The sequence below is a fragment of the Mandrillus leucophaeus genome, unplaced genomic scaffold (assembly GCF_000951045.1).
Source record: "Mandrillus leucophaeus isolate KB7577 unplaced genomic scaffold, Mleu.le_1.0 Scaffold395, whole genome shotgun sequence".
Classification (NCBI taxonomy): Eukaryota; Metazoa; Chordata; class Mammalia; order Primates; family Cercopithecidae; genus Mandrillus; species Mandrillus leucophaeus.
This window is the reverse complement of record NW_012104198.1, coordinates 2,302,934-2,316,896: the sequence shown is the minus strand read 5'-3', so window position 1 is coordinate 2,316,896 and position 13,963 is coordinate 2,302,934. Positions and strand designations below refer to the sequence as shown.

At 51.5% G+C, this 13,963-nt stretch overlaps 1 protein-coding gene across 1 annotated transcript; it reads left to right on the top strand.

Annotated features, from left to right (window-relative positions):
- Window positions 1-264: 264 nt before the first annotated feature.
- GATA1 (GATA binding protein 1 (globin transcription factor 1)) lies at window positions 265-8,038 on the top strand. The gene is made up of 6 exons (XM_011991410.1): window positions 265-356; window positions 4,835-5,073; window positions 5,589-5,966; window positions 6,068-6,213; window positions 6,914-7,039; window positions 7,520-8,038. Exons 2-6 carry the CDS (start codon window positions 4,854-4,856, stop codon window positions 7,889-7,891), a joined length of 1,242 nt encoding a protein of 413 aa, XP_011846800.1. The 5' UTR covers window positions 265-356; window positions 4,835-4,853; the 3' UTR covers window positions 7,892-8,038.
- Window positions 8,039-13,963: the final 5,925 nt, after the last annotated feature.

Here is a 13,963-nt window from a genome sequence, read left to right as displayed (position 1 = left end):
ATCTGCTATTTTCATTTATCTTGGTTTCAGCCTATTTTGCTTGTCTGGACACTACAGTCCCTGGGAGCCTAAGTTGAGCGGGGTTCAAGAATCCCCAGCGTGGGTAGGGAGGGTGGAAGAGGGCCTCCAGTGCCCAAGAGGTGCCCCACAAGCATGGGACCCGGCCCCTCCCCTGGACCGCCCCACCCACTGGGGCACCAGCCACTCCCTGGGGAGGAGGGAGGAGGGAGAAGGGAGGGAGGGAGGGAGGGAGGAAGGGAGCCTCAAAGGCCAAGGCCAGCCAGGACACCCCCTGGGATCACACTGAGCTTGCCACATCCCCAAGGCGGCTGAACCCTCTGCAACAACCAGCCCAGGTCAGTCTCAGCCCCCACTGAGCTCCCACCAAGGCAACCCTGGGCCTGCTACCCCTACCTTTATGGCTACCCACCCCTCAGCTTGCTCCAGGCTCCCCAACCCACGGCTGGTCCCCAAAGTGTCAGCCAGCCCTGAATCCCTTTACAGCTCCTCAGACCCATCTGTCTTTCCAACTCCCATTTCTACCCCAAATCTACCCCCTAAACCCCACCTCTTTCTGCCCTCCCATCCATTCCGTCCAAGATATCTATATCCTCTGGATCCTTTCACTTTGCTCCCTATACCCCTAGGTCTGTCTCCCCTAAACACTAACTCTGCCTCTCAAAACATGACTTTATCCCCTGAAATCCTTTCCCTGTCCCATATCTGATTTCCACTCACCCACACTTGTCTCTGTCTCCCTGACTTCTCCTCCAAACCTCACTTTTCTGCTCCCAAACCCCTTATCCGCTCTATAACACCTTGTCTTTGCCCCACTCTCTCTGAGCCCCCAAACCTGTCTCTGATCTGCCAAACCCTAGCTCCATCCTCTTACCCCATCTCTCCCTCTCAAACCCACTCTTTGTTCCCAATGACTTCTCTCTGATCTCCCCAAACCATTTCTCTCTCCCAACTCCCTGCCTACTCAGTAAAATATCTTTGTCACTCCAAATACCAAGTCGACTCCCCAAAATCTGTTCTGCCGCATGAACCCTCATGTCTGCCTTCCCAAAACCCTATCTCAGCCCTAAAACACATCTCTTTGTCTCCCTGAATCTCTCCAGCTCCAAGTCTTTCTCTACTCCAATTCTATCTTGGCTTCTCAAACTCCCCTTTAATCACTAGCCACATTTCTGTCTCCAAACAGATCTTTCACTCCTAAACTCCATCTCTCCTCCAGAAAAACCCTTGAACTCCCCAGATTTTTCTACGACCCTCAGAATCTGACTCCCACACTACTTCTCAACTTTATTTCTGAGTCTCAAACTTCGCCTCTGATCCCCCAACCTCGTCTGTTTTCACAACCTATTCCTGAGCCCAAAATGTGTCCCTGAACTTTCAAGCTTGTCTCTGCTCCATAAACCCCCATATCTGCCTTCCCCCAAACTCCATGGCTACACCCCAAACCTCTCTCTGACTTAACCCTATATCTGACCCTCAAACTCCACCTCTATCTCCCCCCAAGCCCCGTATCTGCTCCCTAGACCTTATATCTGCTCCCTTCAGCCCCGTGAGACCCTCCCTTGAGGGCTAAGATTGGAATGTTACCTGGGGTGAGGGGCTGGGGCCGAGGGAGAGTGGAGGGTGCCGGCTGCTGCCTGCTGCCACCGTTGGGGCAACACTTACTCTAGTGGGGCAGCTGATAAGGAGCTTTCATATCCCCCAGCCTCGAGATAAACTTTATCTCTGTCCGGAGAGTGATAACTGGGGGTGAGGGGGCTGGGCCCCTGCCATGGGAGGGGTGGGCAGCCCTGGACTCACCAAGGTGTGAAGTGCAGGGGTTGGGGGCAGTGGGGCTAGAGGGAGATCATGGTGTGTAAGGTGGGGTTGAGGGGATGAGGGAATAGTAGGTGAAAGAAAGAGAGCAGGAGACACACAATGAGACAGGGATGGGAAGGAGAAACAGAGGGAGAGATGGGAAGAGAGAGACAGAGACACAGAGACAAAGAGCAAGAGACAAAAGAGACAGAAAGAGAAAGGAAAAACAGAGAGAGAGAAACTTAATGAGTAAGAGACAGAGACAGACAAACGGCCGGAGAAAAAGAAAAAAAGACCCAGGAGCAGAAAAGGAGATAGAAATGCAGAGATACCCGCAGGTAGCACTGTGAAGAGACAGAGACTAACACAGAATTAGAGACAGAGAGGAAAGAGATAGAGACCAAGATGGGGAAGCAAGACACTCTCTTCAGAGAGCAACAGCAGGCACCCTGGGGCTGTGAAGGTGTTGGTGGTGGGCACACTTGTGGCCCATCTCTTTCCTAGCACAATCCCCAAGCCTGGGCCTGCCCCTTAGCCTGTCTATACCATGGGTCATGTAAGCATGGGTGAAGGACAGTTTAAAGACAGCCTTCTAGTCTAGCCCTGTCACTCCACCCTACAGACACAGAAACAGAGCAGGCCAGCACAGTAGGGCCAGGGCCAGCATTCCAGGCTCCTTATCCCGAGCTGCATGTGGCTGGGTACGGTTAGGGGTATGAGACTACTACGAGGCACATGGACATAAGGTCAGAGGACCCAAAGAGAGGGAAACAGAGGGAAGAGACAAACAAGCGGGAAGAATGGGAGACATGCAGGGATGTTCAGAGAGATAGAGGAAAGGGAGAAAGCAAGAGTAACAGAGAGAGCCAGAGAGAGAAACATGGAAAGACAGAAAACAAGACAGAAAATCATCAAACATTTATAAAAGCACAGAAAGAGGCCGGGCGCGGTGGCTCACGCCTATAATCTCAGCACTTTGGGAGGCCAAGGTGGGCAGATCACTTGAGGTCAGGAATTCAAGACCAGCCTGGCCAACATGGCAAAACCCCATCTCTACTAAAAATACAAAAATTAGCTGGGTGTGGTGGCACGTGCCTGTAATCCCAGCTACTAGGGAGGCTGAGGCATGAGAATCACTTGAACCTGGGAGGCTGAGGTTGCAGTGAGCCAAGATCGCACCACTGCACGCCAGCCTGGGTGACAGAGTGAGATTCTGTCTTAAAAAAAAAAAAAAAAAAAAAAAAGCACAAAAGGAGAAGACAAGACAAGCTATATCATAGAAACACAGAAAGCTGGGGGAGCTACAGAGTCAGACTTGAGAGGAAACAGAGTCAGGGGAAAGAGCCCTGGGGGACAGAGAGGTGGAGAGCTAGATGACAGAGACACACGCAAGGCAAAACAGAGGCAAAGGGCCATCCCACAAGTCTCAGCTCAGCTGCAGCCCATCACCACCCCCAATACAGCAGATGGGGAAACTGAGGCCTGGGAACTGAAAGAGCCTGAAAGCAGAACTATGGTGGGCCTCCCAAGGGGAAAGGGTACCGGTAGAGGTACCTCCCACCTGTCACCCTCTTCAGAGGAAGTCAGTGGCCTTGGGGTGATTTCAAAAGTTGGGCGGGGAAGGCAGAGATAAGCAGTGGGGGGTACTGACCCCCCCACACCAAGAAGTACGGAGGAACTAAGGGGGCCTTCTGTCTGTAGATGCAACGGAGGTGGAGGGAGGAGGGAGTCAAGCCCGGAAACCATGGGGTTTCTGAGAAAGTTAGAGGGCAAGATACAACAGATAGGGATGAAGTTGGGGAGCAGAGGATGGTGAACCCCAAAGTCCTGGGGGAAGTGACCAAGAGGCTCAAGGGACTCTGGTCCTGCACCCCATCTCACCTTCACCCAGACTCTTCTAGAGGGGGAGGGAAGAAAGGATGGGGGGATGGGGAGAATAAGAGGAAGTGGAGGAGGGGAGGAGAGGAGATGGGGAAAGGGAGAAAAAGATGAACAGAAAAGGGAGAGAGGAGAAGGATGAAGAAAATGGAGGGGAGGAGAAAATGAGTAGTAGGAGAAAGGAGTGGAGAGTAGATGTAGACAGGTGAAGAGAGGCCGAACATGGTGACTCATACCTGTAATCCCAGTACTTTGGGAGGCTGAGGTGGGAAGATCACTTGAGGCCAGGAGTTCAAGACCAGCCTGGGCAACATAGTTATACCGCATCTCTACAAAAAAAAAACAAAAACTAGCCAGGCGTGGTGACATACACCTGTAGTTCCAGTTACTCAGGAGGTTGAGACAGGAGGATCACTTGCGTCTGGGAGGCAGTGGGTGTAGTGAGCCGAGATCATGCCACTGCACTCCAGCCTGGCAACAGAGGAGACCCTGCCTCAAAAAAAAAAAGTGGTGTGTGCGGATGGGGGAGAGGGAGATAAGGTGTGTGAGGAAGATATAAAAGGAGAATGAAGACAAAAAGAGGAGGACAAGGAAGAGGGGAAACAGGAAAGGAAAAGGAGGAGGTCAATGAGGAAAAGAAGAAGGTAGAGAAGAAAAAGGAAGTAGGAGAGGAGAATGAGAAAAGAGTGGAAAGAGAAGGAAGTGGGGAAGAGGGGGACAAAGAAGAGATGGGAAGAAGAGAGATGGGAGAAAGAGGGGGAAAAGGGAAGAGGGGGAGGAAGAGAATGGAAGGAAGAAGGGAGAGGTAGGAGCAGATGAAAGTGGAGGAAGAGCGAGAGGAGGGAGGAGAGGAAAGACAAACGGGGCAAGATAGGGAGAATGAGGAGGAAGATGAAAGGAGGGGCACACAGGAGTGGAAGGGGGAGATGCAGGAGGAAAAAGAGAGGAGAGGGAGGAAGAGAAGGAGGGGAAGGAGAAGGGAGACTAAGGTGAGGAGGAGGAGGGGAATGGGAGGTGGGAAGGAGGAATATGGAAACTGAGGTGATGGAGTGGGAGGAGGGGGAAGGAGGGAAGAGGAGCAGATGAAAGGAGGTGAAGGACACAGGATTTCTGTGTCTGAGGACCCCTTCTGTCTTCGCAGGTTAACCCCCAGAGGCTCCATGGAGTTCCCTGGCCTGGGGACCCTGGGGACCTCAGAGCCCCTCCCCCAGTTTGTGGATCCTGCTCTGGTGTCCTCCACGCCAGAATCAGGGGTTTTCTTCCCCTCTGGGCCTGAGGGCTTGGATGCAGCAGCTTCCTCCACCGCCCCAAGCACAGCCACCGCTGCAGCTGCAGCGCTGGCCTACTACAGGGACGCTGAGGCCTACAGACACTCTCCAGGTAACTCCATTGGGTGGCTGTCTTGGCATTGGCTGAGTGCTGTTGGAGTTGCCATGGAGATCCTTGGCTAGGTCAGAGTATCACTGTGAGGATATCTCAGAAAAGGCTGGAAGCTTCTCAAATGGATGTGCCGACCACTTTCCCTAGTTAAGGGCAGACCTGGGAATTCCAATGCTCCTCAACCTGCCACATTGGGGCGACCACACTGAAAGGCAATATTGGAAGTATGTGGTGGTTGCCCTAGTTGTTGAGTGATCTGTGGAGCTCCAAATCCCAACAGTCATCCTCAAAAGTCCACTTGGAAATGGTCATAGGTTATTGCAGAGGCCACACTGACCAGTGGGGGTCAGGATCCAGGAAGCATCCAATGGCCAGCAGCTGTTCTGGCAGCCTGTGGAAAAGCTGGGAACTTGGCCACCATGTTGGGGGTGCCGGGAACCACTGCACCCTGACATGGGCTGACCCTAGACTGATTTTGCCTCTTCTTTCCTCTGTCCCTACCTGCCCCCCAACAGTCTTTCAGGTGTACCCATTGCTCAACTGTATGGAGGGGATCCCAGGGGGCTCACCATATGCCAGCTGGGCCTACGGCAAGACGGGGCTCTACCCTGCCTCAACTGTGTGTCCCACCCGCGAGGACTCCCCTCCCCAGGCCGCGGAAGATCCAGATGGAAAAGGCAGCACCAGCTTCCTGGAGACTTTGAAGACAGAGCGGCTGAGCCCAGACCTCTTGACCCTGGGGCCTGCACTGCCTTCATCACTCCCTGTCCCCAATAGTGCTTATGGGGGCCCTGACTTTTCCAGTACCTTCTTTTCTCCCACCGGGAGCCCCCTCAGTTCAGCAGCTTATTCCTCTCCCAAGCTTCGTGGAACTCTGCCCCTGCCTCCCTGTGGTGAGGAACTCAAAAAAGGACAGGGAAGTTGAGGTGGGAAGGGTGGCACAAAGTAAAGCTGAGCTAAGCCTAGCTCCCTCTTCTCCTCTTCACCCCACCAGAGGCCAGGGAGTGTGTCAACTGCGGAGCAACAGCCACTCCACTGTGGCGGAGGGACAGGACAGGCCACTATCTATGCAATGCCTGCGGCCTCTATCACAAGATGAATGGGCAGAATAGGCCCCTCATCCGGCCCAAGAAGCGCCTGGTAAGACCACAGACCTGCTTCACCATATACACAGGAACCCCTGTCCTCATCCTGTACAAGCAGCCACCTCTTCTCATTGTATAGGAACACTGTTCTCATGCTTACAGGAAGCTACTGCAGGCCACCCTGTACAGGAACCCCTGTCCCAATATCACATGGAAACCTTTGCCTTCATCCTACACAGGAAAATTTCATTCCGTATGGAAATCCTTGCCCTCACCCTACATAAGAACTCTTGCCCTTTCCCTGTACAGGAACCCAGATCTATAGAAGCTCCTATCCTCAGCCTACCCTTATAGGCTTCAAACAGAAACCTTTGTCCTCACCCTGTACACCAGTGTTTTCGTCCTTGGCTTCACACTGGACTCACCCCAGGTCCCTTCTCCCAGATGTGCTGATGGAATTGGACTGGGGTGCTGCCTGGGCATCAGGATATTTTAGCTCCCCAAGTGATTCTGATACGCAGCCAAAGCTGAGAACCACCAATGTAGTCCCTCATAGAATACAGAACAAAAGAACCTTATACCAGACAGGAACCCCTGTACTGGCCCCATACAGAATCCTCAGGCATCACCTTGTACACAAAGCCCTGCCTTCAACCTGACCCTCACTTCTTGGGTCCTCCTGACATCCCCTGTGAGCCTCTTACCCCCACTTCCACATCCCCAGGGCACTGATCTCACATCCTGTTGTCCCCTAGATTGTCAGCAAACGGGCAGGTACTCAGTGCACCAACTGCCAGACGACCACCACGACACTGTGGCGGAGAAATGCCAGCGGGGACCCCGTGTGCAATGCCTGCGGCCTCTACTACAAGCTACACCAGGTGACACCCTGCCCCTGGGAGCCACCCCTCTGCTTTCCCTGTCTTCATGCCACACTGCCCCGGACTCTGTTCCTGTTCCACCTTCTCTCTTTCCCCACAACCCTCTTTCTTCTTTCCCCTTCCTCCTTTCCCTCCTTTCTACCCCTTCCCTCATCTCTTCTACTTTCCCCCTTCTCTGTTATTACCCTCCCTCCTTCCTTCTCCATTCCCTCCTCCTCCACCCTCCTTCCTCCTCTCCTCTCCCCTACTTCCAGGCATCAGTTAATGTCCACCCCCCTGTCCTAGACCTTGGGCAGCTCCTATCAGCCTTGGAGGCTTTCCCAAGCTCAGGGTCTCACAACCTCAGGATTCCTTAAGACAATCTCTGCACCCCAAAATTATCTTACCCTGAAGGAAGTGGGGTAGAGAGGGTGTCCCTGGTTGAAACACAGAGATGCAAAGGTCTGGAGTTGGGGACACCCGCAGCCTCCCTTTTGGCAGGTGAACCGGCCACTGACCATGCGGAAGGATGGTATTCAGACTCGAAACCGCAAGGCATCTGGAAAAGGGAAAAAGAAACGGGGCTCCAGTCTGGGAGGCACAGGAGCAGCCGAAGGACCAGCTGGTGGCTTTATGGTGGTGGCTGGGGGCAGTGGTAGCGGGAATTGTGGGGAGGTGGCTTCAGGCCTGACACTGGGCCCCCCAGGTACTGCCCATCTCTACCAAGGCCTGGGCCCTGTGGTGCTGTCAGGGCCTGTTAGCCACCTCATGCCTTTCCCTGGACCCCTGCTGGGCTCACCCACAGGCTCCTTCCCCACAGGCCCCATGCCCCCCACCACCAGCGCTACTGTGGTGGCTCCGCTCAGCTCGTGAGGGCACAGAGCACAGCCTCCAGAGGAGGGGTGGTGTCCTCCTCCTCTTGTAGCCAGCTGTCTGGACAACCCAAGTCTCTGGGCCCTAGGCACCCCATGGCCTGAACCTTCAAAGCTTTTGTAAAATAAAACCATCAAAGTCCTGAAATTGGGGGTGTGTCTGTGTGTGGCTGGACAGTAGAGCCAGGTGGAGTGTGTAGCAATGCCTGTGGCTTTCTGATGACAGTGCCTGCCTGCAACGTGTGACCATGTGAGGCTGGCTGAGGCGGCACATGTGACACTTTGTGACCAAGGTTTATGTTGTGTGATTGGAACAGCCTATGTGAAGCTTTTTGTGAAATGTCCAGGTGGTTCCATATGTCATGGTAAGAGGCCATGCAGGGCCTGCTGACGTTGGGGGTGGTGCCGTGTGACTGTATGAGCACACTGGAAGTGTGTGTGATGGAGCAGGTGATAAGGAGGTGTGCAGGGCTGTGGTCGTGCGGCTGGGCACAACGCTGGGGGACCTTTGAGACAGCAGGACAGCATACATGGTGGGCACAGAATCTGATAAAGAATCTTGGAATGTTGAACAAGAAGTGTGTGTCAGGATGTGTTCGTGGGTCTGGCAATGGCAATATTTTGCTGCAAGTCCCTGTGCATGGGCGTGGGTGTGCGTGTGTGTGCATTACGTGTGGCATGTGCCATGTCACAGTGTCTCTGAGTGGCCGACAATGTGAGCAGCTCTGTGTATATTTGTTTGTTGAGCTCTCAACAGGCAGAGTTTCAGAGGGTGTAAGTTAGGGACTCTCTTCCAAGGGACAAAAGACACGTTTAGGAAAGGAATGCGGAGAAGGGTGGAGCTGGAATGGTAGCTGGCAAGGTCAGAGGCCAGTGCTGGGGCGTGGGGTTGTCTGTGGGTCTTCCTGTCGGATGGGTCTTATCTTGCTCAGCCCAGCTCGGCCTGCAGCCCTGTGGGAAATGGCAGAGAATGAGAGGGGGAGATTAGGGGGACAAAGCAGCCCCTGGAGGTAGTTTCAACCTCAGTAGGTGGAGCGCTCCACACAGCGCCAACCCCTTCCCCAACACTCCCACTCACCTGGGTGAGCTGCTCTCCCCACAGCGAGTCTGTTCCTCAATTTCACAAACACACAAGAGCATACTCTGAGTCAGGGGACATCCTAAGGCAGACTGTTTAAGTGGCTCAATGGAGGCCACACAGCCGGTGGCAAGGGGCCCAGCGGGGCAGTCTGGCCTGGGGTCCATGTGCTCAGTCACTCCCCACAGCCAGCAGCAGCACCCTTTCCTGAGGGCTCACTGTGGGTCGGGCAGCAGGCTTGGAGGCTCCAGTTGCTTTAGCTCATTAGTGCCTGAAACAAATATTCTGAGGATAATATACCCATACTCATTTCACTAAAGGAAGAGTGAGGCCCAGAACTGATGAGTAACTTACCCTGACCACCAAGTTTAAAGAGCAGATTTTGGATGGGGTGACACACCCAGTCCAGCAAATAAGTGCTGCCCACACTTAACTGCTCTTTATGGCTTCTCCCCTAGAGCCCTGGATATGGGGGTTGCAGGGACCCATAGGTCCTGACCATATTATAGGTAAGCAGTTGTCCTCCACAGAACACCAGCCCATCCATCAGCTAGTGGGCATGCCAGTTCCACTGAGTAGCCTGCTGCAGAATCACAGGAGTCTATGCTCATTGTGGGCATTGTCCACAACAGCCCTGATCCCATAAAAGACATGTGTCTGGCCTCCCCTCAGAAGCCCAGTCCTCACACCCTGCAGGAGGCCCCATCCTCTAAAAACCCCTCTCAGAACCTGTGCTGGACACATGCCTGGCCCCACCTTGTTCAGGAACCCTGGGCCTCACCCCCATAAGTATAGCTCTCCAAGCCTGGTACAGAAGACTAGCTCTGAAGCTCTAGGGGAACCCTTCATCTAATTATCGACAGGAAACCCATCCTGATCCTGTACAGGAATGCCAGCCCTTGGATAGTAAGAACCTCTGCCTAACCCCAGCTGGAGACGTCTGAACTAAGCTGTAAGGAAGCCCCTGCACATCTTGGACAGGAACGCTTGTCCTGACCATCCACACAAGCCCCAGTCTCCCTATATGAATCCTGTATCGACCTCAGACAGGACTACCTTTGTCCTCACACTGCTGCAGCCCTGTCCTCCAGGTAGCATTTTAAAAACACCTCACTCACAATAAACTGAGTAGTAAACCATGAACCCAGCTCTGTCTTTACAGAAATCCCTGTCCTCAACCTCTTCAAGAACCCCAACTGTGTGTGGAACCTCTTGCCTTCATTGGTGACAATGATCCCTGACGTTGCCCTGCACAACAATCTGTGATCTCACACCCTATCCCGCAGAGTCCACAGGAACCCATGATCCAACTCTCAATATGAACCTCAGTCTTAAACTTGTATAGAAAACCACTTCCTGACCTTATGGCAGGAATGCCTGTCTCGACCATTTACTTTAAGCCATGACCTCAGCCTATACAGGCACCTATGGCCTCACCTGATACAGGACCCCCCCCTTCTCACTATATGGGTGGCATTTACTGATGCTGCATGAGGCTCCTGGTCCTTACCTTGCATTAGCTCCATTACCCTAATCCTCTACAGCAGGGGTTCCCAATCCCCAGGCCATGGACTGGTACCGGTCCATGGCCTATTAGGAACTGGTCCACACAGCAGGAGATGGGCAGCAGGCAAGCAAGCATTGCCACCTAAGCTCCGCCTCCTGTCAAATCAGCAGTGGCATTACATTCTCATAGCAGCACGAACCTTATTGTGAACTGTGCATGCGAGGAATCTAGGTTGCACACTCCTTATGAGAATCTAACTAATGCCTGATGATCTGAGGTGGAACAGTTTCATCCCCAAATCATCCCCCGCCATCCGTGGAAAGACTGTCTTCTACAAAACTGGTCCCTGGTGCCAAAAAGGTTGGGGACCACTGCTCTACAGGAGGCCTGACCCTAAAACTGTACCGGAACCTCTGATCGGTCTCTGCAGAAAGCCTTTGTCCTGAACCTCAACAGAAATCCTTTACTTTTACAGTAATTTATTTACAGGAATCTCTGTAATTTACAGGAATCTCTGATCTTTATAGGAATTTACAGGAATCTCTGATCTTTATAGGAACTCCTAGCTTCACTCCCTGGAAATACACTGCTGATCCTGAACAGGAAGTCTAATGTGATTCTCTAAAACAGCCTTTTCCCTGGCCTTGTCCTAGAAGCCCCACCTGCACCTTGTACAGGAACCACTGCCCTGACCCAACAGAAGAAACACCAACCTGAATCTCTGAAGGGGCAGTGTCCTAACTACACACAGGATCTTTGTCCTGACCCCGCACAGGAACCTCTATGACCCTCAGCAGGAACCTGTGTCCTAAGCTGGCACAGAAAATCCTGCCCTTACACTCAACAGGAACCTTTGATTTGCCTCTTTAGAGTAATCCAAAGAATGAACCAGTATAAAAAACCTCTACACTGTAGAGGAACCTCTGTTCTGAACTTGTAAAACCCATAATCAGAATCACCATGAATACCTGCCTGGAGACTGCACAGGAACCCCTGGTCTAACCCCCAATGGACCCACCTGATCTGTCTGTCTCTAGTAACACAGCTCTGATCCTGGACAGAAATACCTGGCCTGAGTATGCTGTGATCCTCTGGCCTGGCCATCTACAGAAAACCACTCTCCTGGCCTCAAAAGGAACACCTAACCTTAATCTGTATGGGAAGAAAAATGCCTTCACAGCTTTCCCTCTCACTTTACAATGTCTCCAATCTTCGTATTTCCCTGCAAACCTGCCTTACCAGGTAACAGAATCATTCTCCTGACCCCAGACAGGAAACACTAACCTGACCCAGAGATGCTCCTACCCCTACACAGTAAGAGTCCCTGTCTCAATAGTTTAAAGAGAACTTTCTATAGCAGTGCTGTCCAATAGAAATATGTGAATCACATGAGTAATTTTATATTTTCAATGTAGCCACACTAAAAAGAGAAAAAAACCAGATAAAATTATTGTTAATAACATCAATTTTTTTTTACCCAATCTATTCAAATATTATCATTTCAACATGTAATCAATATAAAAATTACTGAGCTATTATAAACTTTTTATACTGAGTTTCGTGATCTGGTGTAAATTTCACATTTATAGCATATCATCTCAAGTTGGACTGGCCACATTTCAAGAGCAGTAGCCGCATGTGGCTAGTAGCTACCACATAGGACAGCATAGGTCTGTGGGGTCTATGGAACCCTATAGCAGACACTGCTATAAGCTCATTGAAACCTGTTCCTGTTCTTCCTGAGCTCACTCTACCTTTTCCAACATCCCCTGCTGATAGATATGGGCACAAGACGGGTTCTGACCAATGGAGTATGGGCAGAAGTGACATATACCAATTCCAGGCCTGGCCCATAAAAATCTCTCATGCAATCCTCCATTTTCTCTCTTTCCCTGTCTACCAACTGAAAATCAACTAACTCCAAGGACCTAAAGGAGGACAGAGTCACAAAATAGAGTTTGCCTGGGTCCATGAATGAACAGTAGTAAATATTCAGATTGGCTTTTGAATGAGCAATAAATAAACATTTATTTGTTAAGCCCCTGAAATTCTGGGTTACAGCAGCTAGGATAATTTAGCCTAATTAACAATAATCTCTCTTTTTTTTTTTTTTTTTTTTTTTTGAGACGGAGTCGCCCAGGCTGGAGTGCAGTGGCGCAATCTCGGCTCACTGCAACCTCCGCCTCCCGGGTTCAAGCAATTCTCCTGCCTCAGCCTCCTGAGTAGCTGGGATTACAGGTGTATGCCACCACGCCCGGCTAATCTTTGTATTTTTGGTAAAGACGGGGTTTCACCATGTTGGCCAAGCTGGTCTCAAATTCCTGACCTCAAATTATCTGCCCACCTAGGCCTCTCAAAGTGCTGAGATTACAAGCGTGAGCCACCATGCCTGGCCAGTAATCTTTTTTTTTTTTTTTTTGAGACAGGATCTCACTCTATTACCCAGGATGGAGTGCAGTGGCACAATCTCGGCTCACTACAACTTCTGCCTCCCCTCCCAGGCTCAAGCGATCCTCCCACCTCAGCCTCCCAAGTAGCTGGGACTACAGATGCACACCACCACACCCAGCTATTTTTGTGTTTTTTATTGAGACGGGGTTTCATAATGTTGCCCAGCTGGTCTCGAGCTCCTGAGCTCAAGCAATCTGCCCTCCTCGGCCTCCTGAAGTGCTGGAATTACAGGTGTGAGCCATTCTTCCTGGCCAGTAATAACCTCTTGACTGAAATCTACACACTTGATCTTACTATCTATATGAACACAAGCTCTGAACCTATACAGAAACACCTGTGACTCAGTACTGGCCCACCTGATCTCTTTGTAGGAAGCTGTCATAACATAGGTCTAAGAAGCCCCATCCTGGCCCCGAACGGTGGCTCACACCTGTAATCCCAGCGCTTTGGGAAGCTGAAGCAGGCAGACTGCTTGAGTTCAGGAGTTTGAGACCAGTTTGGGCAACATGGCAAGACCCCATCTCTATAAAGAAAAAAAAATTAGGCAGGCACGGTGGCATGCACTTGTAGTCCCAGCTACTCGGGAGGCTGAGGTGGGAAGATAGCTTGAGCCCAAGAGGTTCAAGCTGCAGTGAGCCGTGTTCACACCACTGCACTCCAGCCTAGACAACAGGGTGAGACCCTGTCCCGTCTCAAAAAAAAAAAAAAAAAAAAAAAAAAGCTTAATCCTGAACTTGTACAGGAACAGGAACCCATAGTCTGGAGCTCTCTAGAAACCCCTGCTTGATTCAGTAAAGGAACAATAATATAGAAACCATAGGAATCCCTGGAATCCCTGTCCTCACTCTGTCTGATCAAGAGGATCAGAGGGCACATTTGAAATGACCCACCAGAGGTACACTAGAAGTGACCTGACTCTGCCCATGAATCCCTGTCCTCACACACCTCACACAAAAGGAAAAAAGGCCCCTACCCTCAATCCTGTAAAAGAATCCCAGTCAGATAGAGACGATCAAGGCCTGACACTACAGCACAGA